Consider the following 27,545-nt stretch of genomic DNA (forward strand, 5'->3'; position numbering starts at 1 on the left):
AAAAGCAATAGGGAAGGTTGTTGATTTAAGCAGAGTTATCTTTGGCTTAATGGCTGCACCTTTATCAAGTTCCTTACTATCATTTGCAACTAATTTTCGTAACATGAGTTACATGACAAATTCAAAATCACTGCAACATACATTTGACGGGGTAAATGTTGTTTTTACATCATTACATGCATAATTCTCGAAACGAAAACACCACTGATTTTGGTGAAAACGATTGGGTTAAAAGCAATCTTCTGCTCAATACCCGCTCAACATGTCAAAACAAAGAGGTGATACTACACTCTCGTGGTAGACTTCTGCAACACCATATGTTGAATTTCTAGAGTCTTGAGAGTACCATCTATGGGATTGTAAACAACCAACTCAGATTGAAATTGGAGCAGTACTTTCCCATCCTCAAAAACATACAGTAACCTTTCATAAAAACAAAAACCATAAGGATCTTCCATGCTAGGAAGACGGAACAATTTAATCCAGAATTCATCATTTCCAAACTCCTTCAAAAGCCAAACATCCGAAAAAGTATTAGCAAAAGCAAGAGTGCACAAGCAATCCTTGAGCACCTCTAAGGTTGATTTAACCACAACCACCTCTCCGTAATAAGGCAACAATAGCTTTCTATAAGATTCCTTCTCCAAATCAAGAGAAACAATGACATGATCTGAATCATAAAGTGTCAGCCAATTAACAGATCCGCATACAAACTTTCCTGATTCATCAGCAGGGAGACCATAAGGGAAATCCGGAATCCTTCTCCATGTCTTAGTACCGACAGTATGAACCTTCACCTTAACTTTGAAAACCTTGCCATCCAAACTGCCACTACTATAGCCAGAAAAGGCAACAACCTTAAAAGCACCACTGAAATAATCATAGCCAAAGCCATATGTTACGTGAGCTCGCAGTCGGTGTGGATCATCCAAAGAGGAAGGCAACTCGGAAAATTTTCTTATGGAAGAGTTCCACAATAGAGTGAAACCTCGACCCAGGTCGAAACATATGATTCCGTGGCAAGACCCAACAATGAGATCAAGGTTTTGTTTGTTCGAAGGGTATGGTGTGGCAATGGCAGTAGGGGTTACTTCCGTGAAGACGGAAGAGAGAGGGTAGGTTGTGTGGAAGAACTCGTCAAGCGAGGGATTAAATAAGGTTAAGATGAGGTGGTGGGGCATTTTTGACATGTGAAAGTGCTTCATCGCAAATTTGGGATCCGAAATCAGAGATTAAAAGCGGCCGCGAAATCCGCTTTCTCCAAACTCGCCAAGGCGGAGCGCTGCATAGCGGTAGGCTGATTTTGGCCGCTCCGCACCGCGATAGCGCCGGTAGCGGCCGCTATTGACAACAGAGACTAAAAGCACAATATATTATTATGACCATAAGGTAATTGAAACTAACTTAGCAAGGCCTAATTACATATGTCCTTTATCCTTATTCTAGATTTAATGTCCTAAATTCATATACTCAATTTTCAAAAAGTTCATCTTCTATATTCATAGTCTATAATAAAACTTAAATAGTTAGTTCAAAGTCTTTATGCTTCCTTATTTACCAAAATTAATATTCCATTAATCTAATTTATACAATGATTAAAAAAAATGCGCCAACGGCGCAACCCGTATGTACGCACGGGTACAACACTAGTTTCTACCAAAAAGTGGCCCACACATTGTAATACATCAAGAACAATAACTAAATGTGTTTTCTCTACACTACACGTTTAATCTTAATTTGGTTTTGTTGGCTACATGTATGAATCAAACAATGCTAAATATCTTATCATGAATCATACTAAAGATGTGGACCGTTTAACACAGGAATCTTTATTTGGTTTTCCTCTAATTTTAAATCAAATTATTGATCAATCACTGCTAATTCATCTAACTCCAAACCAAACTAATTCATCTAACTCCAAACCAAACTCTAGAACAAAAACTGTAACAACTTAACAGAATCAAAAAAGGAGAAACATGAAATATAAATGGTCACTTTATGAGTGAAAGTTCTATAGTTTTTATTTACCAAAAAAAATTATCAACAATCAAACCATGAAGGTTTTAAAGTAAGAAACAAATACTACAAATGAAGCATCCTTGGATAAAAAAAAAGGTTCTAAAGTTTCATAATTATTCAAACATACCGATGAAGGTTTTTTAGTGGCAGAAGAGGATTCAATAAGCGATTGGGCGAGATTTTGCACATTGAGAGCGTTAATCGTTTTATTATTATCTGCAATTATTTTTTCCCGCTCCTCCTCATATGGTGTCATCTTTTTCACAAGGTTGAGGCTCCAAACACACTCACACTGCAAGCATTGATGATAAACAAGTCAAAACTATGCAAATAGCTAAGCATGATAGGATAAGAAAAAACTAGAAAAACAATTAGGCTCTATGCACAATGGAGTTAGGCTCTGTGCAGGTCCTTCAATATATCAAGTGTGCAAGTCCTTCAAGAAAGAACTGTGTTTAGGCTCTGTTCATGTTATTTGTATTTCTATTACACGAGCTTAAAGAACTCTCCCGATGTGAATCCCAAAAAAGAGATTGGGATTGAAATTCTAAACATGAAATGTTTACTGCTTAATTTTTGTTTGTAGAAAATCAACATTTGGTTATTCTTCAATCTTCAATGCATAAGATATTTACAATTTCACAAAAACCATATTTTCATGCAATGAAGTGATTTTCAAATACTTCTACAAGCCAATCCCACCTCACCTACACCACAAACCTTAAAATTGTATGTATTCATAGGAAGGTCCCAATAACAAATAAATCTGATCATCATCAATAATAACCAACATAATGAAATTCTATACCCTAAATCACTGTATCACTAATCCTGAAAACCCAAATAAGTAAACTGTAAAATAAAAGAAACCCTGAAATAGCAGCCATTGCTGGGAACTATGCTAAACTGTTGAAGACGGCAAGGGAAAGAGGAGTGTCGGAGAGGATGGAGAAGAAAGTGCAAATTTTGGGGAGAGATTAGTAGATTGGTAACAAAGAGAGAGTAAAACCCATACCTGAGAATCTTCTGAAGACAAGTTTTGGAAAGAGAGCTGTTGAAATTAATTTGGGGTTTCAAACTTCCTTCTCTCAAATTGATTTGATTTTTTAGGGATATATGATTACGAAGATGAAGAATACTGGAGTGAGATATCACTTGGCGAGGAATTTTTTACATTAGGCGGGATATGAAAACAAATTTTATCAATAAAAATTAAAATAAAAACTTTAGGTCCCTATGAATTCCATCCCAATATTTCCAACGGTTTTCGGACAAACTTACTTTATTTAACAAAATCCGTGCAAAATCTATTAGAAATGATTTTGATAGAATATGGTCTAAAAAATTCACACAATTTTAGGACGGGTTTGGGACAAAAATTGTGTTCTTTTAAAATCGTCCTAAATCTGTCTGAAAAATTAAAAATAGTTTGGACGGAAACTTATCCGTCCGAAAACACAATTTTTTTGGTAGTGAGACATCCTTTTTTTGTACCATTACGTAGAAAATTTAGTGCAAGATATCACTAACAAAAGACACACTCTGGAGTCTGGACATGTACACTAAAAATTTATTCATTTTTAGTGCCCTTAAATGTAGAGCTGTTAAAACGAGCGGCCCGGCCCTACACGGGCCGCGGGCTAACGGGCCGGTCCGTATTAAAAATTACATATTTTTATATAAAAAAAGTACTATAAAATACTCATATAAATTTTTTTATAAATAATATTTTTAATATGTTTAAATAATGTCTAGCACAAAAATAAATTGTAAACATTTTCGTACACCAGTCGTAAACTAAAACGGCGAGGAAAACAATTTTAAATAAATTAGATACGTTATGGTTATAGATATTTATATATTCAATCTTTAAAACTATAAATAACGAAACGAGTGAATATAATTTTATATTACATTTATATGTGTTAATTCCCTGAATTTTCACTTTTATTTTTTATTTTGATAATCAACTAAGTAAAGAATTATTTGAAAAATATATATAATTTATAGGATTGTTTTTGTTATGCGGGCTAACGGGCTACCCGCGGCCCGTTCGGGCTAGCCCTAACGGGTACCGGTTTTTAGGGCCGGGCTAAAAAGCCCTATTAAAATTCGGGCTCAATATTTAAGGCCCAAGCCCTATAATTAATCGGGCTAACCGGGTCAGCCCGTACGGCCCGGTCCGTTTTGACAGCTCTACTTAAATGTGTGAGACTGAGTGTGTTTTTCGTTAATGATATCATGCGTTAAATTTCATATAACACTGGGCACCTCTTGCTCATCGATTTCTTAAAACGCTTGAAATGGATTATGAATACGACGTAGAGGTATCAATACTATTTTTCTATTTATTTATCCATCAATTTTACGGTGTGTATGTTGATTTTTGTAGTTTCATATTCAGGCCACCGGAGAGGATTATTCAGTTGATGTTGGTCTTGTTAAGACCACGACTAACAATCGTGTTTTTGGTGTTCTCAATGCAGGGCCGTATTTGAGGCAGGGCGAAGAGGACAACCGCCTTAGGCCAAAAAAAATAAGTACGAAATTTGGGCCACAATAATTTATTTTTAGGCGTCTATTAGGCCCTAAAAAATTTGCTTAGCTTTTAAAGGAAGGTGTGTGCTTGTTAGTAATGAGTTTAGTTTCCATTTATTGTTTTGTATGAGCATTTGAATATTAAATAAAAAGTTCAAAGTTTTTTGTATCATGTTTGATATTTACATATATATTTATTAGTTAGGACCCAAATTGTAGGTTCGCCCTAGGCCTCCAAAAATCTCAGAAACGGCCCTGTTTCAATGTATTCAATGTTGTGCATCTGAATAGCTAGAATTGGTGGTATAGGGTAGAATGGAGTGAAATGAAATGGAATAGGCTAGTTTGTTGCGCTCCCGCAAGTGCTTTTAAATGGTTGTTATGGATTACGAGGAGCTTTGGATGGGGAATTTAGATATACCCTTCAGTGATAAAAGGTTTGCTGGTTTTGACAAGGAGAAGAAAGAGTTTGATGCCTAGGGTCACCGTAAATATATAGTTGGTGGACATGTTGCTTCCTATATGAAGGTAAGTGCAAAAGTTGTATTTTTAGTGCATTCTTTGTAAGGTTTTCTTGAAATTTTTGGTTACAATCTTTATACTTTATAGTATTTAACGTAGGTTCTGATGGAAGATGATCCAGAGAAATACCAGTAAGGTGCATGCTGCCATTCGGGTGGATCCAACCATTAAGAAGTCTGAGAACCAACCACCAAAGGAGCAAAAGAAAATAAATACATCACGGCGGTCTTTTTGAATCCATCTTGAATCTAACTGAATCTATCTAGCACCTACACGTCATATTGAATGTGTGTTTGGTGTACAACACATATTATATTTTTCAAATTATTACATATGTCGACATGTCAGTGTCGTGTTTGTGTTTGGTGTGTATACTTCATTACTATTTGCTTAGTTAATGTTTAGAAAATGCAATTGCGTGTTGCTAGCTGAGTGCTATTACAGCTAACTTTCATGGATTTTCTAGTAAAGTTGTTGTGATTTTGCTTGATAAGTGATTAAACGAAAATTTTACTATTGAGGGTATGAATCAAGCAGAGATCATTTTTTTCTTCTTATAGCAATTCCCAATGACTCACTCATGTCAAGTTCCTCATTCTTCATTCCATTGGGACGCTTCCAATCAAAGTGGTAAAGTAACACGGCAAGTGGCAACTCAACATTGGTACAACAAGGTGTAGTCTCAATGTTTCTTTGATGATAGACTTTAAGTAAGCCAATTGGTGCAACTCTATCTCATCCACACACCCTTTTCTATCAAACACCTTTCTTACCTCAACATGTGCTTCTTCCATCATCTTTGGGTTGTTTACCATCTCAGTCATTGCCTATGACAAACATCTGAAGATGTTTCACTACCAGCAGTGAACATGTCCTGCATATGAATTATCATTATCTATTACTATATATGTGAATCATCTTGGATTATATTATGTTCAATTCATACAACCCAAAATTTAAATTATTTGATTGCCATACATATGTTCGAATTTTTCATTTATTTTCGGCACAATTATTTTCGACAAATTTTTCATTTATGTTAGAATTTTTATGGGTAAATTTTTATTAGATCATAATTCAAACCTCCTCTTTTGTGATATTATTTAACTTCATGTGGTATCAGAGTCTGGTTTCAAGGTAACAATGTACGAGAAAAGGATTTAGGAGAAAAAGAAATGTCTAAAGTTAAATATATCTTAGAAGGAGAATCCTCACCCATACCTCCTCTCTTTCAAGGAGCTGTTATTATTTATGGAAAGGAAATATGAAATTATTTCTTCAATCACAGGGTTATAGTATGTGGTTTGTAGTAGAAACTGGAAACTATATTCCACGAGATAAGGATCTAAATACTAAGAAACAAGAAGATTGGACAGAAGATGAAGGTAAGGTGTTCTACTAAATTTTAAAGATAAATTATTTCTAACAATTGGCTTTGAGTAGGGAAGAATATGATAGAACACAAGAATGCAAAACTACAAAAGAAATTTGGGATACCTTAAAAACTCATCATGAAGGCACTAGTCATGTGAATGAAACAATAATTGATATCGCACTATCAAAATTTCAACTATTCAAAATGAAAGAAACTTAAAACCATAGATGAAATGAATTGCAATCTCATGAAAAGAATTTTACCACTCATGAAAGAGTATGAAAAAAACTTTTCCTAAAAAAAAAATTAGGCTAAAACCCACTTTTTGCCCCCTAAGTTTGCAAAAGTTACGATTTTGGCCCCCTATTAAAAAAAATGGCAATTGTGACCCCCTATGTCTACCCCCTTTTGCAAAACGTCAATTTTGACTTGGTCAAGCCTATGTGCCACGCCACATCACTTAAAAAATCGCCAGCTGTCTATTTTTTGAATTTAAAATAAAGGTAAATGCCACAAGTGTATTTGTAGAATTAAAATAATAAAAAATAATAAAAAAAAGGAAAGAATTATGGAAATAAAAAAAATATCAAAAAGGAAAGGAAAAAAATAGAGGGCACGTGATTCATTCCAAAACACCACCATGTTCATCATCCACCCAGCAAGTTCTTCTTTTCACCATCAATATTCATCATTTACCAAAAACACAAATCACCAAACACAAACTCATAAATTATCTTCTTAACATCTTCTTAATCATAACCCAAAAAATCTAGAAAGTACAACAACAAAAATAAATAACATCCATCAAATTTCACAAGAGGGTTTGAAGAAACAAAAGCACGCAGCAGCTAGGCATAGTGCAGGAAAAAATACAGCAACAGGGAAGTGGCCAAAACAGAGCCAAAACACCAAAAAACAAGATATACAAGACCAACCCAAGTTACCGTACCAACTAAGCACAACCTGCACAGACAGCCTAAAACCAAACAGAGCAAACCCCCAAAGCCAATCCAATAAAGACAGCGTCACCGTCAACTTCATCAACTTTTCCTTCTTCTCCGCAGCCGTCACCTTCTTCTCTGCAAAACCAGAATTTCGATTTTTCCTTCTTCTCAATTTCTCATTCATTCATGCATGGCATCTGAAAATTAATGAAGGAAATAAAACATGTTCCAAACTTTTCCTTCTCAAACATGACACGAAGGCTACTGATATGAACTTATAAAAAATGAAAGATGAAAGTGAAGAGGAACAACCAGAATTTATGTGCTTCGTGAATTGAATTTGGGTTGGATTTTAAGATTTGTTTGTATGAATTTTGTTTGGGTTGTGGTTGAAGATGATTTTTTGGGATTTTTCATGAAGATTGGTGTTGTTGTTGTAGTAGTGGAAATGGAAAAGGGTGTTGTTGTTGTTGGTATGAATTCACGTGCTCTTTCTTTTTTCTTTTTTTTTTTTTGCTTTTTGATTTTTTTAATTTCATTTATATATACATGGCATTTTTATTTAATTTTTAATTGAAAAAAACACATGTGGCGTGACACATAGGCTTGACCAAGTCAAAATTGACGTTTTGCAAAAGGGGGTAGACATAGGAGGTCACAATTGCCATTTTTTTTAATAGGGGGTCAAAATCGCAACTTTTGCAAACTTAGGGGGCAAAAAGTGGGTTTTAGCCAAAAAATTAAATCAAAAACCAAAAGTTGACAAAAGTTAAGTCATCTACTATGAATGATACATGCCTGGACATTACAAATTCGAATGACCACTTAACTAAAGGAAATCAAAAGAATTTCAATTCAAACAAAAATTCATGATAGCTACTTGGGATGATCCAGACGAACAAACAAACGAAGATGAACAAGCAAACTTATGTCTAATGGCAAATTCAGGTAATGAATAGGTAAATCTTGAAATATGTCCATCTTGTTAAAAAAAAACTGAACATCTATTTGATAAGGAAAATGCTACTTCTCAAGAAAAATAGCTTCAAGAATTTTTCAAGACACAGTTGGTAAATCTTAATTGGATGATTTATTTGTCCACTTCCTATTTTTCAGCCACACCTCCTTGAATTGTGGCAAATAGTACATTGTGATTGGCTATTCTTTATTCTTGAAGAATTCTTGATGTTATTTTTCTAGAGATATAGCATTGCTCATTTGATAATATTTTTTATAACTCTCAAATTCTTGAAAAAACTTGTGAAAGATTAAGAAAAGAAAATTCTGAACTTAAAAAGGAAAAAGAGAATTTGATAAGCATAAATGAAAATCTTCTTAAAATCATAAGAGATTCTCAATCAACAAAAATGAAACTTGTAAGTTAAATGAGATCATTAAAGAAAAAGAATCCTCTAAAGAAGAAAACATTGTTGTAAGGAAAATGTTATTCAATTAAAAATTACATCACCGATTTTGTAAAATCCACTGAAACTTTTCAAAAAATTATGGGATCTCAACCAAGGGTTATTTTTAAAGCATGTAGAGGTTTTAAAAGTAATCATAAACAAAAACTATACGAAAACTTTTTTTATCCTTAAAGAGAATATAAAAAAAGAATGAAAGGTACATATGTAGATATTGTGAAAAATATGGACATCTTTGAATCTTTTTGCTTTAAAATGAAGAAAGAACATGCTTTACAAAATTCAAGACATACTTATAAATTCAATTTTAAAACTATCAGGTTTCACAAAGAAAAATTTCCTAGAAACAACGTTAACCACCAAGGACCCAAAAAGATATGGGTACCCAAAACATTACTAACCTCTCTTGTATGAATGACTTATGACAGTAAGAAAAAAAGGACATGGTAATTAATGGACAATGGATGCTCAAAACATATGATGGAGATAAACAAAATTCTCTCTCCTTCGTGGAAAAAAAGGAGGCTTGGTAAATGTAACAGCCCGATTTTTCGCTAGATTTGTTTTATTATTTATTTATGTGTGTTTATATGTGCTCTTATGCGATTAATTGTCTCTGTGTGTATTTTTGGTCGGGAATTGTAGAATTCGGTGTTAGAATGGTATTTTAGTCATTTTGGACTCAGGGGTATTTTGGTCATTTTGTGAGTAGGGTAATTTAGTAATTTGATGAGGATTATTTTTAGTGTTTAGTGAGAGCCGTTATTACTTTACTAAGCATTAGAGAGTTGTAGTGAATTATTTTATAACCGGTAAGTGACCGTTATTATTATATTTTACCGTTAAGTGGGTAGAAACATTTTGAATTAGATTAGTAAATGGGTTAGGTTCATTAAGGCATTGTGAGTTGAGCCCAATTATGTAGAGCCTATATAAACTCTAGTCTTTAGAGAAAGTAGGGTTCCATAATCATTTTACACATTTTTTAGAAGAGATAGAGAGAGAAAGAGCAAGAGAAGATAAGGGTTTGAAGAGGAAAGCTAGAGAGAGCTAGAGGAAGGTAGAGGATTCAAGGATTGGAGCTAAAGTGAAGCCTTAGCTTGAGTTGTGAAGAATTAAGGTAAGGGGGTTAGATTTCAATCCTAATCTTTAGTTGTAGCTTCTTCCCTAATTCTATGCATAAGTGCTTAATTGAGATAAGTGATTATTATGAATTTAATTGATGAAATTCGTGCTTATGTTTTGATGTAATGTTTGGGTACAAGAATTTGTTGATAATCAAGTTGTTGTTGATGAAATTACATTTTCAATATATGTTTATGTGTATACTTTGTGGATTTTGCTCAAATTGGTATGAATTAGTGTTGTTGTGGTTGATTTGTGATGAATTCATGTTTGAATGAAGTTGTTGTTGAGTTAGATATGTTGTTGTTGTTGATTTATACCATGGGTATTCCATTTTGTGAAGTTGTTGTTTAGCTGGTGAAGTTTGTGCTAAGTTGTTCATGTGAAGGACCAAAATGAACTTTTGAAATATGAGGTTGTTGACTGAGTTTTTGATGTTGTTGGATGAATTGGACTTGGTAGAATTTCTGTTTTCATGTTGTGATTGTGTTAGTTGAGTCGTTTGGGAGAAAACAGGTTTTTCGTGTGAAATGTCAGTGTTTAAGCGTTTTTGCAAATAAGTGATTATGTGAGGTTTTGGAAAATGATTTTGGGGTGGTTGAAACTTGAATTTTTCTGTACATTATGATAGAGCTAAGTGTCAGGAGCGTGTAGGCAAAAACGACATCGAAATCCGATTAACGGTTTGAATTTTATGCGAGAAATGGTGAAAACGGAAAAACGAAGAAAAAGCTGTGTCGAGCACGGCCGTGCGTGTGCACGGCACGGGCCGTGCGTACACTCTGCCCTTTATGGCACGGTCGTGCACGTGCATGGCACGGGCCGTGCATGCTGACAGAACTTCGGTTTTTGCATTTTTTGTGCTTTTTCACCCATTTCTGTTTTGAATTGGCCTTTGGTGTAAACATAGAAGTTTTAGATAATTTTGTTAGCTTTCCAATGGCTTTGGTTTGACTTGAAAATGTTTTGTGGATTTTGAGTTATGATGAAAACACTCCAAGTGGGTCTTGGAGAAATTTTAAGGAAACTTAGCATAACTATTTCCAAGTCAACCCAAAACTTAGGGTTTGTTTCCAAGCTTCACAACTTGAGTATTAAGAGTCATATTGGGATGTTTAAGAGTAATTAACCTATGTCTTGTTGAATCAAACTTAGTTTTCTTTTGATAATGTTTTGGCTTTGCAAAATGATACGGACTTGTCGTAACTTTGTGATTTTGTTTATTTGGTCGTAGTTGGCCGGTAAAACGCACATGTATACTCTACTGCACTCATATGTGGTCTAGGTGTATACATAGTTGAGGCATTGGATCTTGTTTGATTGGTCTTGGTTTATTTGTTCAATTATTTTAAGTTGTAAATGAGAGACAAACTTTATAGAAAATAATCTTTAAGACCAAATGCTTGGCAAATCTTGTGTGGATAGTTTGATATGATTATATGAAGATGTGTGAATGGTTGTTAGGTGTTGAATATGATGTTTATCATAAGGTGTTGTATTTTCTCCTTTACTTGGATTGTGAGAAAGTGTATGGAATTGTTGAGCTATATTATATAGTTGATGTTGATTAATGGATATATGACAATTGATGTTGATGTTTGTTGATAATGTGGTGATAACTCTTAATTGAATTATGACTTGGTTGATTGTGTGGACGTAAATACTTGATAATGCAATTGTTGTTGAGTTGATCAATGTAAATAGAGGTGTACTTTTACATTATTGTTGGTGGATATATATGTTGGAGATTTTGCATTATTGGATTTTTGCTTGTATATCCATGTATCATAGTCATATTGAGTCATATGAGAAATGTAAAAGGAGGTGTACTGTTACATAGGTGAATTGTAAGAGGAGGTGTACTCTTACATAAGATGTTCTGTTGGCATCTTGAGGTGACAACCTTTGTTGTTGGTGACGGTACCGCATGCATCTAAAAGAGTCTAGAACATTGCATGCATTTGAATGGTTGATGAATTATCTCATAATTGAATATGTGATTTGATGAATTTGTACATTGGTGAAATTCGTTGAATGTTGTGATTTATGTGGATTAGTGTGTATGTACATTGGTGGACTTTGTTGATGGTTGTGAATAATTGAATTGTGCTCTAATTGCATGTTTTACTTGCTTGTGCTTATACACTTGGTGAATCTAATTGAAGATAACCATTTGGTAATAGCAATGAGGTGAGAATTGTATATGTGTGTGTGTCTATATATATATGATGTTGTGATTTCTTTGTTGATGATGATTGCTTGCTTATAACTTTAAAATGATGAATTGTACTTGTTGAGTTAAGTATGCTAAATGAGGAATGAGGTGAGTAATCCTTTCCTTGGTTGATGTTGATAAATGATGGGCTTATGTCGATTACTTGATTAGAGATTGAATATGCATGTTATGCTATGTTAGTAATGTGATAGCTTGAGGTGTTTGGAATGGGGGATAATAATCATGTGATGCTAGTATTCTAGGAGGGACGGTTATGTATATGTGTTATGCACGAAATCCTTGAATGCTTATGTTTGTTTATATTGATTATGATTGATGTAAAGCTAACCTCCAGTGGTTTTGACCGCCTACCTGTCTGTATGGATGGGTAGACGCTGTGCAGGTGTAGTTCGCTTTTGGTGAGTGCTTGGATAGCGGGAGCTAATCTCCGTTATCGTTTTGGAGTCGTAGGTTTAGGCTCTGATTAGGTTGTCGGTGTCTTTATGCTTTTGTTGGATTTATTTTATTATTGAGGTTTACCCACTTGTCGGGATTTGGAGGATTTATATGATGATGTATCTTGTTATCATGGCATGTATATTTTGGAGATGTATGATTTGTATCCGCTGCGACTGTTGAGATTTTATACATGCATGTTGTTGATTTGGGATTTTGTTGAGACGTAGCGTCTATTTCGTGAATATATGCTTTATTCGCATGTTTTATCGCTTAAATAGAAATAAGGCGTTACAGTAAACATTGATAATAATGAAAAAGCTCAAATAAAAGGTGAAGGTGTCATTGGTAAGATAAACTTTGCAAAAATTGAAAATGTTCATTATGTAAAAGGTCTAAAACACAATTTGATTAGCATCAGTCAACTATTTGATAGTGGTTTTGAAGTAACATTCAAACCTCACACTACGAAGTGAGACAAGAATCTTCAGGAAAACCTTATTCATCAGATCAAGAAAAATAAAAATGTTTATGTTTTATACTTAGATGAATTCTCATTCGAATCTTGTTTTATATCTCTTGAAAAAGATAAATTGGATGACATAAGAGGATAGGACATGTAAGTATGAAAATTATCTCTAGGATATCAAAACTTGATCTATTAAGAGTACTTCCTAAGATTAATTTTGAGAAGGATAAAATCTATGAAGAAATAAAACAATTTAAGTGGGGTGTCTGAGGTTCGAAACTTGAACAATAAAGACAATTTAAGCAAGTTTGATTGAAATTAAAATCATTTTATTAATTTTGTATGATATACTTTACATAAAGGAAGAAATAAAAAACTATATTCATTTTATTAATTTGAATAAGTGGGGTGTCTGAGGTTCGAACCTCAACTCCTGTATTTATTATGCAATGTTTCTATCAACTAAGTTAAGCTCACAGGGGAAATTGAAAAAGACTTTCTAAATGGGTCAAAAATAAATTAGACTTTTGAAGCAAAACCATTCGAGTAGACGAAAACTTGCGAGTTTAAACGATTTTACAAAGTTAAATTGCGTAAACGCATTTTCACTTGGATTTCATTCATAAACGATTTTAGGCTTAAATATGAAATTCGTCCTTGCAAATATAGTCAGTTTTGGTTTTGGTCCTTGTAAAAAAAAATTAAAAAACATCCGTGCAATATATTATGTCTTTTAAAAAAGCCCATGGGTCCACTATTTCGTTGAGTTGGCATGTTTCAGTCCACGTAATAAAAAAATAAAATAAAAATTCTGAAAATTATTTTTTAAAATTAAAAAATCTGAAAAAAGTTTTAAAAATAAAAAAAATTCTGAAAAAAGATTTCCGACAAAAGATCTGAAAAGCATTTAGAAAAAAAAACCGTCAAAATTATAATTTTTTCGAAGATACTCACAATTATATTTTCAAAAATTTTAAATTTTCAGATTATAATCATTTTCATATTTAATTTTCAAACATTTGTGGCCAGTTTTTTAAAAAAATCTAATTTTTATTTCATATTTTAAAATCATACAATCGAAAAAAATTTGAAAATTTATTTTATGATTTTTAATTTTAAAAAACAATTTTCAGAATTTTTTAAAAAAAATTAAGTTTTTAATTATGTGGCATGCCACGGAATCGCCATGTGGCAAAAGTTGCATAGTCAGCAACTGCCACGTGGCGAAAATCATGCCAAATTAGCCTAAAAGTAGGGCTAGTGAGAGTGACTTTTTTAAAAGACAATATTTTACAAAGGTATTTTTAAAAAAAAAAATACAAAGACAAAAATCTAAATTTATCATATTTGCAAGGTCGAATTTTATATTTAAGCCATGATTTTAGAGAGAATTACACGAAAAGATAGCTAGAAACCTAGAATCAATGAAGTTTAAGATATAAAAAAGGATTTTAACATGTGTGATTATTTTATTTTTTTAGGGATTTAACAACATCTGTGATTATTATTTTGACAATTGTGTTTTCAATAATAACTACATTATTTTATGGATAATTTTTTTATGGAAGATTTTAGCCGGTGACTTAGTATACTAGTTAGCATGACTTTTTTTTTATTAAATATTTTCTTAATCAGACTTAAAATACTACGCCTAGAGAAACTTTTACTCCTTTAACAAATAAAAAACAAACACCAAAGTTTGACCGTGTAGAATGACCCTTTGTTTTAACTAATGATGAATGACAAACCGAACTAATAAGGGTTATACACTTATATACTAATAAATGATTAAGAACTTTGTTTAAACAATGGTCATGCTAACTAATGTTTGGTAGTACTCGTCAAGGAAATAAAAAGAGAAAATTTTACATCAAAAATATTATTTTTTATACTTTTAAAAATTTAATTACACAAATTTCAAAAAAAATTGTTATATTTATCTCCTTAACTAGTGTATCTGAAACACTAATTCGCATTATATCATTTTTATGCAAAAGGTTTTTCATATAATTTCTCAAACATATTAGAGCAATTGTTATAAGGGTTAATTATGTTTTTGGTCCCTACAAAATTGCGACCTTGTAAGTTTAGTCCTTACTTAATTTTAATAGCATTTTTAGTCCCTACAAAAAAAAATTTACTTATAATTTTAGTCCCTGCTAAAATAAATTTTGTTTAATTATCCTTAAACTCTTAAATTTTTTAACAATTCTTTTTATACAAGTTTAGAACACTATGAAAGGTTCATTTACTAAAATCTACTCCCTCCGTTTCAAAATGAGTGTCGCTTTAGCCAAAAAAAATTGTTTCAAAATGAATGTCACTTTTGGTTTTCAATGCAATAATAAATTTTTCTTTTCAATTGTACCCTTCAATTAATACTACGTTACACTACTTCCAAAGTATTATTTTTTCTTTAATGAAAAACAAACCAATAGTTGATTAGGATAATTTGGTAAAATTGCTATGACATTTGACTACTTTATTCTATTTCTTAATCTGTGTGCAATTGGCTAAAGCGACACTCATTTTGAAACGGAGGGAGTATAATTTTTTAACATGAAATAAATTAAATATGAATTTTTTAAAACGACAAAAGTTTAAGATATAAGTAACAAAAATATGGACGTAGAAATCAAATTTTTGCGATATTTTTTTCGGAGGACCATTTAATAACGTTCTTAACACGCCTGTAAAAAATTGTTGAAAAACTTAAGAGTTTAAGCATAAATTAAACAAATTTGGATTGAGTAAGGACTAATATTGAGTGCAGAAATTTTTTGTAGAGGCTAAAAATGCTATTAAAATTAAGTAAGGACTAAACTTACAAAGTCGCAATTTTGTAGGGACCAAAAACATAATTAATCCTTGTTATAATATTGTCCTAATAATAACACATTATTACAACCCATGCATAGGGCTGGACAAAAGGCTCCGACCCGCCCGAAACCGGCCAACCCGCAAGAAAATAAAGGGAAACGGGCGGGTCCAAACGGGTTCGCGGAATCTAATTTTTTGTTTGTTCATTTGTTTCAAAAAAGTTAATTTTTTGTTTGGTTTACTAGTGTTAAGTGTTAACCTGTGTTATTGGAATTTGGAAACTTAAGTTGTTTCTTATTTTGTTACTAAGTTTTAACCTGTGTTATTGGAATTTGGAAACTTGTTCTGAACTGAATCATTTGTCAAGAAAGGTTGCTTTGTTTTTTATTTTTACTAAAGTGTCAATCTGTTTATTACTTGCTACTTAAATCTAATCTGTTAAGTTTTGTTAGGATAAGCTACTTGTATCGAAGCTGCACCTATGGAAGGGATTAGCGGAGCTGCAGCTGTGGAGGAAGTTAATGGAGCTATAGCTGTGGAGGAGGTTCATGGAGCTGCAGCTGTGGAGGAGGTTCATGGAGCTGCAGCTGTGAATTCGCTAAATGGAGCTGTTGTCAATCGTAAGTTACAACTTGTGTATATGTATGATTGTGCATACTGTAATATGGTTATAAATTTAATGTATGCTGGATATGATTATGGTGCAGCTGCTGCACCCTTGCAAGGTGATGCATTTAGGAAGGCAATTGTTAGATTTGTCATCCTTTCTAAACTTCCCTTTGGGGTAGTAGAATCTAACAGCTTCAAGCGCATATGTAACCATTTTTTATGGTCTAACTTAAAACAACATTATCCAAGGTTCTTGTTTCGCCATGTTGAAGCAGCAGCTAAAGCATGCAGCCTGTGCTGTTAAAGCCAGTTATTTTAATTTTTATTAAATTTCATATTGGATGAATGTAATTTATTATGACTTCTTAGTTTGAACTTCAGCAACTTATTACTGTTGGTTGTGTTGTGCCAGTTTTAATGGTTGCTTAAATATTGGCCATTCTTACAATATTATGGCTTTGACCTTGGTTGAAGCTAGTATGATATTTATTTTCTGTATGCTGCAGGTTAAAAATTTGTTTTAAGAATGTTCAAAATAAATTTTATGATTGCCAATAGCTGCAATTTTTTGTTGACAATCACATTTTATTGAAAAAATAATTTTATAGAAATAAATAGTTGGCCAACAAAGTATTGGTGTTTTTAATGGCCCAATTTCATTCTATTATTTACCCAAATTTTTTTAAAAAATAACGTTTTAAAAAAATTTCAAATCTGGTGGTCTTGGATAATTTTTACTAGAGTTGACCCGAAATACCCGCCCCGCCTACCCGATTAACCCGAAAACCCGTAACCGAACAAAACCGAACCCAAAACCGGACGAGTTTGGGGCTGGGTTCCTCACCCGCGGTTTTTGACGGTTTTGGGTTTTGGGCCCGAAACCCGCCCGGACCCGACCGCTGTCCAGCCCTATGCAGTACTGCTTCACCTAAAAGCCTCCAAAGTTAAATGAGACTCTGCATTGGATTGGGTCATTCATTCTTTCCTTTCTGCTTCAAACCAAAAACATTAACACAAACGACAAAACAAAAACCATAAAAATAAAATATAAAAGTAAAACTCCCATACGTGGCGTTTATATAGCAAAAGCAGTCAAATTACTGATTGTCCTTTCTTTTACTGCCCCAACCATAGCTGTATGGGACCCACCTCACTACTCTAACCCTTTTTACTCACTCTTCTTCTTTTCATTTCTCTCTTCACTCATTTTTTGTACTCTCAAATTCCTCATACACTTTCCATTCACTAGTAACTACTAGCCACAAAAAAAGTGATAGAATAAAAAAATGGTGGGTTTGAGTGTAGTGTTAGAATCTCAAAAAGGTGGTGGTATTAGCAATAGCAAGAAGAAGGAAACTCCAAAAGTGATTAACAAAACAATGATGCTTAGTAGCAACAACAACAAACAATCTTCTATAGTTTCCTTGAGTTCTTATTTTCATCATGAATCTCATTTTCAGGAACAACAAACAACGTTTCTTGAGCTTTGTTTTCTCTGTAGGAAAAAGTTGTTACCTGGAAAAGACATCTACATGTACAAGTAAGTCCTTCTATATTTTATAACCTATGTTATGAAACTTTATATTATTATTATTTTCTGTTGAAAAAACCTAGATCTTTGTTTTTATTTTTGTTCTGTCTAAAAAAACGTTTTTTTTATTCTATGTTTGAGTTTTTTAGCTCATTTTTGTGTTTATTTTTTTGTGAAGAGGGGATAGAGCTTTCTGTAGTGTGGAATGTAGATGCAAGCATATTGTGATGGATGAAGAAGAAAGTAACAATATTCAGAATGAGAACTGTTACCATGCTGCAATTTCTTCATCTTCTTCAGAAGCTTCTTATCATCATGAAAAAGGAAGAAGAAACCAAAACGGTGGTTTTGCTTATTGATACATGAATGAAGAAAGGAAAGTTAGATTAGAGTGAAAATTATATTGTGAGATAAAAAAAATGGTTTTTTTTTTTTTTTAGAAAAAATAGTTATGTTCCAGTTTTACCCTGCTTAATTAATGTTGTTAGATAAGGTCAAAGTGTTTTGTCTTTTGTTTCCTTGTATGAAGCTGAAACGTCCTTTCTACTTTTTATTTTATGGGCTCCATTCTCCAACCTCTTTGGTAATGTAGTGTGGTTTTGGTTATTATAATTATCTGGGTGGGATTTAGCATGGGAAAGGGAAGTTGTTTCCCACCATGGGAAAGCTAATTTTAACCATCAGATCAAGTAAGGAACACTGTCTTATTATGCACCATCAGTGTTAGATTATTTTTCCATCATCTTCAACCACTATCTCTCCTTCAATGCCATGTCACATTCAATCTTCAACTCAACAATTACAGAAATTAAAAACTCTTCAAAGTCTTCATCACCTATGGTCCATAAATCAAATTAAAATCCAACAACTCAAGTAAACAAAATCAGATCTTGGAGGCTAGCTAGAGTTGGCTACACGACAGATTGCAAGGACCGAAGATCCTATGGGGAACAACATTCATCATCACAGAAAGAATTTTCTTGAAAATCCTTTCAAACCATCACTTCAAAATATCTCACACGTTCCAAGATGATTGAAGATTAAGAATTGATGGTGGTGGTGGGTGAGCACGTTTTTTAGTTTAAGGAAATTTTTTAAGATTGTTGCTGGTGGTGGGCTAGTAGAGATGGAAGAGAGAGTGGTGGCGGAAGATAATTTTAAAAAAAAATCTAGTGTTGAGAAAGGATATTGACGAATAGGCTTCATATGATGATGAATGTTGTTATTGTTTTGTTATTGTTTTCAGATTGTTGATGATGTAGAAGAATTTAGTTGATGTTAATCATCACAGTTTCCTTCCTCAAATTTTTTTCGTCCTTTTTAAACAAAAAAAAATGTTTTATTTTTTGTTTGAAAAAAATTCTAGTGTTGAAAGTCCATGATAAAACTGTGCTCTCTGATTGATCTAGTGGTCTAAAATTAGCTTTCCCATGGTGGGAAACAACTTCCCTTTCCCATGCTAAATCCCACCTTTTCTTGTACTCTAAATCTTTCTACATTTAGTTTAGATGTAATTGATGAAAATTAGCTTTAATGCGCCTGTTTTTGTAAGTGGGTCAACTAATTGATCCTATTAATTGTTGTGTTTATCTTTATCATAAATTGAGTCTTTTTCTTTGAAGAGAGATCGAGAAGATCTTAACTATTTAGAGGTGAAACGATTATATGTTATAAATTGTATGATTTTATGTCTATGATTACTTTAGCTCTCAAAAAGTGAATTTAAACATCGACTAAATGATCCGACTAAGAGCATGTTGGCTTAATTTTATAGAATCAAGTTTATTCAATATCAAAATTGTTATCCCTTGGATTTTAAAAATTGACTCATAGGCACACAAATTTGTGTGAATGGTTGAGAGTGCTCATGTGTATTGCAAAGTAATATTGAATATGATCCTAGAGTAAGTATTTTATATTTAAATATGACTTCTCTAAGGTTTGCTAACAATTTTAGAGAGTGAAATAAATAATTTCAAGTGTTGATGATCACATTGATTATTGATGTGTTGTCGCGAAAATGTTTCACTTCACAAATGAACTCAATAGATCAGTCTAGGATTCAAGTTAGACCTTTAAGAGGGTTTTTAGTTGATAATTTTAAAGTTACAAGCACGTAATTATGAATCGAAGAAACATACGGCCTTAAATAGATAAAGTAAAAAGGAAAAAGAAAGGAAAATAAAGGCACAAAGCGTGCAAATGGAGAAATATAGTAATATAGATATGTTTGAGTTTCAAACCATTCGTTCAACATTGTCAGTAAGAAGTTGTCTTGTAAGGGCAAATGTATTATCTGTTTAGGCGTGTGATTTTATCGAACGGAAATGTACTCTTTTGCATGAAGTTTGATTTTACAATTTATAAACTGCAAAATAAACTAAGTCTCTACATGCATGGATACCATGTATCTTATAAAGTTCCATTAACTTTCCTTTGCAAGTTTTTTTGGTTTGAATTTGAATCTTTGAAGTGGAAAGACTTGTAAGTGATTGCTGGAAAGGCTTATTCAACACACTTGATAGGACTATTTTAGAAATTGTGTAACTTGAATTTTTTAGTAGCTCTAGTGGTTTATTGGTTAGAATTTCACCTATTAAAGAGAATAAGTGAGATGTTTGAAATTCGAAATCAAACCCTATATATAATGTCTCTAACCAATCGAGCTAAAGACTTTTAGCTTGTTTTCTAATCAATATAAAAATGTTGGTTAAATCCATTTCATAACTGTTTTAAAAAGTCCTCAGTTTGCAAAACTTCGGGTTTTATAACACGCGCAAATCGATTTAAAAACTCCAAAATGTACCTTAGAACTAAATATTTTGTAGTTAGGGTACATTTTTGGCATCTTCTTATTATTATGGTTGTGACTTATGTCGACCATTATTATTACCGCTAGTATAGGGTACATGACTCATGACTATATGAGTCCACTTTGTCGCCATCCTTAAAATTATGGAAGGGATTGTGGTGGTGGTGGTTTTACAAATAAGGGCATCACCCTTCCTCCTTGGTATTGGGAAATTGAATATTGTTTTTAACCAAAACGACAATGCAAAATATATACTCGTCATTATTGGTTGAGTTTTGTGTGACTAACATTTAAAGGAATATTTGTCCGGGCAAGCAAATAATAATGCAAGATTCGTTTCGCAGTTGGCGTTAGCATATATTACCACCAATCTATTTTTCATAGAAGCATATACTAGTAATACTTTAAAAGTGAAAAAAATAATTAATAGTAATATTATTACACATTATTCATTATATGTTATGCATGTATATTTTTATGTACGGGTTAGAAAGTCAATCCAACGTTCACACGTGGATCAAATGCCCACCGGACCAAGGCGCATCATCTAGAGGAATATGCAAGCAATAGTGGACCCTACTTTACTGGAGCACGTCACATGTCCTTCAATGGCCTCCTGATGAGGCGCCGCACTTCACGGGGAAGGTTATTCTTAAACACGCCTATATAAGGGTGACTTAACTTCATTCCCAGGGTATGATTCATTTTTCCCATACTTTTCACACATTCCATCTCATTTCCCATACTGACTTGAGCGTTGGAGTGTTAACGTGCCTGCAGACACCTTTCGCCCCATCGTAAAGACTCGTCGCTACCGTACTAGAGCACAATCGTCACTGTTGCCTCCATCAATTCCTCATTGGACCGGTCATATACCTATATGGTGTAGTACTGTTTCTTGTTTACCTTTCATTTTAACTAAATATTTACAATTTTATTAATTTTATAGTGCTTATTTAATTTTTTTATTCATATAATTAGTTAATCTCATTGTAATAGAAACAGTCTTGCTGCAACAGAAACATTATAAAAAAAAAGTTTAGTTTGATCTTATTTATAAAAGTCAATTGATTATGGTATACCTAAAAAGTATATATATACAATTAAAACGCAATAGAAAAACTAACGAACAAACAACAAGTGATCAGTGTATGTCTTTTTGTTGGTATTTCTATAACATTAATGAACTCATTTTATCATGATTCATGAATATATATATTAATTATGAAAATTACATATGTGGTCTTTTATCTTTCTTTTTCCACGTCAATTTACTCCTTTCGGTTCGTATACATATGAATTTTCAAACTGCAAATATGTTCTTTTGTTTTTCCGTGAGCTCTCAATCTTCAAACATATGGTCCTCCGCCCATGTTTAAATATGAATATCATATTGAATACTTGAAAATTCAAATACAAACGGAGAAAAGTGACGAAATTAACATGAAAAAAAAGACCAAATCATAATTATCTAAAATTAAGGAACCATAAATATAATTTTGTTTTTATTAACTAACTTTTGATATGATTTGAATATCAAAACATAGATAACATTACTTATTTCGATTCCAAAGATTTCATCTATACTTGTGTGCCTTAGGTGGCTAACTCTGAATAGAATATCTTGCAATGCCATGTTTTTTTTCCAATAGCTTCTTAAAGTTCTGCCAAGAGCCAAGATAACATGTTGGTTCACTCTAAGTTTGGATATTAGTAAACTTGAAAGATTAAACAGGATGCATGGTGAAATTATGATAACATTTTTTACAACAGTTTTAGCTTAGGAATTTACATTGGTAATTCTTAGTCCTGATTGTGTTATTTATTTAAAGTATATATTTAGAATATACTAGTAGTATATACTGCAATATTTATTTAATATTTCTTCAAATAATCTTTCGTTAAAGTTATAAAAACTACCGGCACAATCAATCCTAATTAACCTAATAGTCGTTTTCATAGAAAAGTAAAAGGACAAGTAGTTGAGTGCCTTCTGTTTTTATCTAGAACTAGTCTTTATGAAAAATACAAGAGTTGCGGTGTGTTGGAGAATATAGGTACATTATTAATGTTTTCTTGAATATATAAACTTTAGTAGTAACGTTTTAATAGTACAGGAAGCCAAAATTAAACATGGAATTAAAAAAAATATTGATATTTGTCGGGTTGAAACCAGTCTAGGTTTGCAAAGTGGTAATAAAAAACAATGGTTACCAATGTTGGGGGGTTTTTTTTTTTTTGACAAAACCAATGTTGGGGTTGGGACCGTGGCGATCTAGCTTTAAATATGTTGAGTTTGAAATCAATAATTTGATGTAATTTTCGTGGCTGAAATATGTTTTGTACGTCATTTATCATTTACTCAGGGCTCGGATACGTTAGATTTTCTAAGACCTAAGTCTGATTTGTAGTTTGTTATAAACTTAATTTTTAAGTATTAGATTGATTTTTTTAATGTTTGATATGATTTTTTTTTGTTGATCCTTCGATTCTTAGCAAAAATAAACTCTGATATTCCAAATTCCGATCGAAAGATAAGTAAAGTTTGATAAAAAAATTGTTTCACAAAAAATGAAACCGATGTACGTACTCCTGAAAGTTTAATATAATTTAATTTGTTAATGAATATATTGGATGAAGTCCATGTAAGTACTATACTCTGAAGATGGATCCCCCATAAAGTGGTGAGACCTACATGGATTTCATTCAATGAGAGAGTGAATGTTAGAGAAAATGTTAGAAAGAGTTCATAACATTTTCCAAATATATTTTATATGAATGTAGAGAACTCAATTAATGTATCAATAATCAATGAGATTAAAATCATTTTTTATATTTAACATCACACTTTAAAAACTTTGACTATATGCCTCTAAAAAAAAAAAAAAAACTTTGAGTATATGTGTACGTTATTAATGTTTCCTTGAATATATAAACTTCAGTAACGTTTTAATAGTACATAAAGCCATAATTGATCACGGAATTAAAAAAAAAATACCGATATTTGTCGGGTTCAAATTAGTGCAGGTTTAAAACAAAAGAGGTGTGTTATTTGAACAATCACTTGTGTGACAACTTTTTGTGACAACCATAAATTTACAAAGAAAAGTAAATAATGTCACAAAAATCAAAACAATAGAGAGATAAAGTAAAAACGTAATGTGAGCATGAAATAAAAAATATCACATAAGTTGTCACAAAATAGTTGGACAAATATCATTTCTCAAAAAAAAAAAAAAATTAGAGAAGGTCTAAAATGGTATCCATGTGTATTAATCTGTCGTAACTTTCGTGGTTGAAATATGTTTCCAGATGTCATTTATTTTTTACTCAAAGTCAGGGTTGGGACTGAGTCAAGCTACACTTTTTAAAATCTAAGTTTAATCTGTTAAAAACTTAAAATCTAAGTTTGATCTGTTAAAAAATTTAAAGTATAAATATGATCCATAGTTTGTCATAAATTTAATTTTTAGGCATGAGATTGGCTTTTTTAAATCCTGATATTATATGTTAGTTTGTTTATAAATCTATTTTATATTTTTTTTTATGGTGGCCGAGGTTTGAACCCCGGACCTTGCATATTACCATGTTTTACTCAAAATCGGGGTTGGGACTGAGTCAAGCTACACTTTTTAAAATCTAAGTTTGATATGTTAAAAACTTTAAAGTATAAATATGATCCATAGTTTGTCATGAATTTAATTTTGGGGAATTAGTCACTTTAGTCCCTGAATGGGGAACGATTCGTCAATTTAGTCCCTGAATGCAGATAAATTGCAAAATAGTCCCTGAATGTAGACTTTGTTAGTCAATTTAGTCCCTGAATGCAGACTCCGTTAGTCGATTTAGTCCCTGAATGTAGACTTCGTTAGTCACTTTAGTCCCTGAAATTGACCATGCAGGGACTGTTTTGCATATTATCTGCATTCAGGGACTAAATTGACGAATCGTTCCCCATTCAGGGACTAAAGTGACTAATTTCCCATTTAATTTTTAGGCATTAGATTAGCTTTTTTAAAGCCTGATATTATATGTTAGTTTGTTTATAAATCTATTTTATATTTTTTTTATGGTGGCCGGGGTTTGAATCCCGGACCTTGCATATTACCATGCATTGTCCCTATCAACTGAGTTAAGCTCACGAGGACATAAATCTATTTTATATAAAAATATTTAAATAAGTATTTTTTTTTGAAGGAAAAAAATAAAAAAAAATACTTATTTAAGTATTAGTATCTATATTTAAATAGACTAATAGATTAATATGCCAATGAGGTTATACTGCTTTATATATATATATATATATATATATATATATATATATATATATATATATATATATATATATATATATGGGGTTTGCTACAATAGACCCACTCATTTTCATGAAGGTCTATTTTAGCAACCAACACCTTTTTATTTAGACCAAAATATCCAATTTTTGTTTTTTGAACAAATTGAAGCACAAGGATAAAACTGTAATTTTCACTTTGTCCTTATTATTCATGGTCTTCCTCTCTCCCTGGTCTACGTCTCTCTCTCTCTCATCCTGTAAGTTTATTACCAGAAGCTCACTTAAAATACCCAGATGTCAAACACAAATTAGGATTAAACTTTAAGGCCAAAAATCATAAGAAAATAAACTTAGAACAATGAAATGGGTATCAATTATCAAGCTTACTAAAAATTCTATCAAATTCCACCAAATTATACAGATTGTTCCATGAAAACAAGAAATCAAATTAAATGAATTGTTCTTTGAGAATGAGAAAATAAACCCCCCAAATAAGGGTACTAATTCCAGCAAATAATTGTTAAGTTTTGAATATGGGGCTTCATTAATTTTGAATGAGTTTAGTGATTTGGTGCCTTACTTGAATTTTGAACCGATTTCTTGTTAAAAAAATTGGTGTGTTTTAACCACACACATGCTACACTTGATTTCAATGAATGGGAAGAGTAGAAGAAAACTCAGGAAAGGCGAAACAAGAAACACATAATAGAAGAAGATGTTGGTGGGAGAGTGCTGATGAAAGAGAGAGAGCACGTGAGAGATAGCACAAGAGAAAGAAGAAAGAGAACGGTGGACTGTACAGATCTCGTAAAATTAAAAAGAAAATCCAACATTTAATTGGAAATTACATTTGTATCCTTTAATATTAATTTTCTCAAAAAACAAAAACATGGGCATTTGTGTCCAAGTAAAATGGTGTTGGTTGCTAAAATAGACCTTCATGAAAATGAGTGGGTCTATTGTAGCAAACCCCTATATATATATTTAACATGACAATATAGAGAATTTGACTATATATGACATCCTATTAAAATTTTAATTTATAATTATAGTTAAATTTCAAAGTAAGTTTCAATATACAACAATGATTTAATTTTTTTTTGTACATTTCAAAATAAAATAAAAATTATTGTAGACAAATAAGCTTAAATTATTAAAAAATAAGTTACTTCAAAGTACATAATCTAATATAATAAAAGTAATGATTTTTTTCTTCATATTTACTTTAATCTGAAGAATCCACAAAGAATCTTAAAAAAAGTGTTTAATCTAAAGAACAAGTGGAGAGAGAGGTTTGGAGACTCTAGAATGTTATTTGCAGTTGATTCAGTAAGTTGAAAGGTGTGTGGGTATAACTATATATGGATAAGAGTGATAAGTGCAATATTTGTGGCAAAAACAACGACATAATTCAAATCACACAAGTATGCTTTGATTCAGACATGTAAAAAAGGATAAATCTTTAGTTACGAAGGTTAATACAATTCAAGCAATGTTTTGATAGAATCAAGTGGTTTCCAGATGAAGATTGATACGATTCAAATGAGCACGTGCAGGAAAATGAATCGATTAAAACCAACCCAGATGAAGGTTGATACGAATGAAGAAATAGTGATATGATTCAACAAGGCAAAACACATGACCAAAGAACACAAATGATACGAATCAACAACTTGTGATTTGATTCAAGCATGATATGAATCAAAATATTCATGAAACGGTTCATATTGACATGATCTCCAAAGGTCAAGGACAGAGAGAACAAATTATACGATTCAAATTTTAAATCGAATTAAAGGCTTGGAAAAAGAGTTTTGCCACACAAAAAAAGGAGTTTTCCCAAACAAAAAGAATCTTGACACACAAGACATATATGACACAATGTGAAACAAGGATTGTTATGTGCTTTAACATATTCTAATCATGAACTAATATGATCAATAAACATCATGAAAAGAAACTAGAATCCAGCCTAATAAAACATCATCAAAACACAAACCTAACACTAAGGGCAACTTCATTCTCCCCCTTTTTGATGATGTAAACCTAATGTTGATGATGTTAGTTTAGCTCCCCCTGAAACTTAGCATACAAGAAACCAAGCACACATGCACATATATCTATGTACAACTAAATCTCATAAAAAGCAAGCAAACAATATTTATAACCACATAAGTCATAAGTCATAAACCAAGGAATCCATCACAGTTATTGCAATCAAAGCAATTTATAACACTAATGGCAGGTCATCTTAAGTTATTCTTAGCATGTTTTTCAGTCATTTTCAGTAGATTTTACAAGCATAATAGAGGAGAGTTATATCAATTGCTTATGATTTCAGGACATTTGTAATGTTTTCTATATTTGAGTCTGTAATTCTATTCTTCCCGAA

The 27,545-nt window shown here is 32.1% G+C and overlaps 3 protein-coding genes across 4 annotated transcripts; 2 read left to right on the forward strand and 1 right to left on the reverse strand.

Moving 5' to 3' along the window:
* Positions 1-93: 93 nt before the first annotated feature.
* LOC146945399 (F-box/kelch-repeat protein At3g23880-like) lies at positions 94-3,275 on the reverse strand. Of its 2 annotated transcripts, XM_085743729.1 has the most exons (3): positions 3,035-3,275; positions 2,147-2,311; positions 94-870 (listed from the first exon to the last, which is right to left on the reverse strand). In XM_085743729.1, the coding sequence occupies exons 2-3, from the start codon at positions 2,206-2,208 to the stop codon at positions 285-287; spliced, it is 648 nt and encodes a 215-aa protein (XP_085599855.1). In that variant the 5' UTR covers positions 2,209-2,311; positions 3,035-3,275; the 3' UTR covers positions 94-284. The 2 variants fall into 2 exon arrangements, with proteins under 2 accessions (XP_085599855.1, XP_085599854.1); XM_085743728.1 differs by having other exon boundaries at positions 94-2,311; positions 3,035-3,274.
* A 12,862-nt stretch (positions 3,276-16,137) lies between these two features.
* LOC146945400 (uncharacterized) lies at positions 16,138-16,820 on the forward strand. The gene is made up of 2 exons (XM_085748065.1): positions 16,138-16,527; positions 16,615-16,820. The coding sequence occupies exons 1-2, from the start codon at positions 16,389-16,391 to the stop codon at positions 16,818-16,820; spliced, it is 345 nt and encodes a 114-aa protein (XP_085604191.1). The 5' UTR covers positions 16,138-16,388.
* An 884-nt stretch (positions 16,821-17,704) lies between these two features.
* Positions 17,705-18,653, forward strand: LOC146945401 (FCS-Like Zinc finger 15-like). Its single transcript, XM_085743733.1, has 2 exons — positions 17,705-18,056; positions 18,226-18,653. Exons 1-2 carry the CDS (start codon positions 17,803-17,805, stop codon positions 18,404-18,406), a joined length of 435 nt encoding a protein of 144 aa, XP_085599859.1. The 5' UTR covers positions 17,705-17,802; the 3' UTR covers positions 18,407-18,653.
* The last annotated feature ends 8,892 nt before the right edge of the window (positions 18,654-27,545 follow it).

This window comes from Medicago sativa, chromosome 2, assembly GCF_051527215.1.
Source record: "Medicago sativa cultivar Bolivia chromosome 2, Bolivia_mono, whole genome shotgun sequence".
Lineage (NCBI taxonomy): Eukaryota > Viridiplantae > Streptophyta > Magnoliopsida > Fabales > Fabaceae > Medicago > Medicago sativa.

What these genes read in the sequence shown, in the direction of transcription:
- LOC146945399 (XM_085743728.1), bottom strand. Translation starts at nt 1,205, where the DNA reads ATGAAGCACTTTCACATGTCAAAAATGCCCCACCACCTCATCTTAACC.
- LOC146945400 (XM_085748065.1), top strand. Translation starts at nt 16,389, where the DNA reads ATGGAAGGGATTAGCGGAGCTGCAGCTGTGGAGGAAGTTAATGGAGCT. An exon ending in AAATGGAGCTGTTGTCAATC is followed by an intron (nt 16,528 to 16,614) that starts GTAAGTTACAAC and finishes ATTATGGTGCAG; the next exon opens with CTGCTGCACCCTTGCAAGGT.
- LOC146945401 (XM_085743733.1), top strand. Translation starts at nt 17,803, where the DNA reads ATGGTGGGTTTGAGTGTAGTGTTAGAATCTCAAAAAGGTGGTGGTATT. An exon ending in AAAGACATCTACATGTACAA is followed by an intron (nt 18,057 to 18,225) that starts GTAAGTCCTTCT and finishes TTTTTTGTGAAG; the next exon opens with AGGGGATAGAGCTTTCTGTA.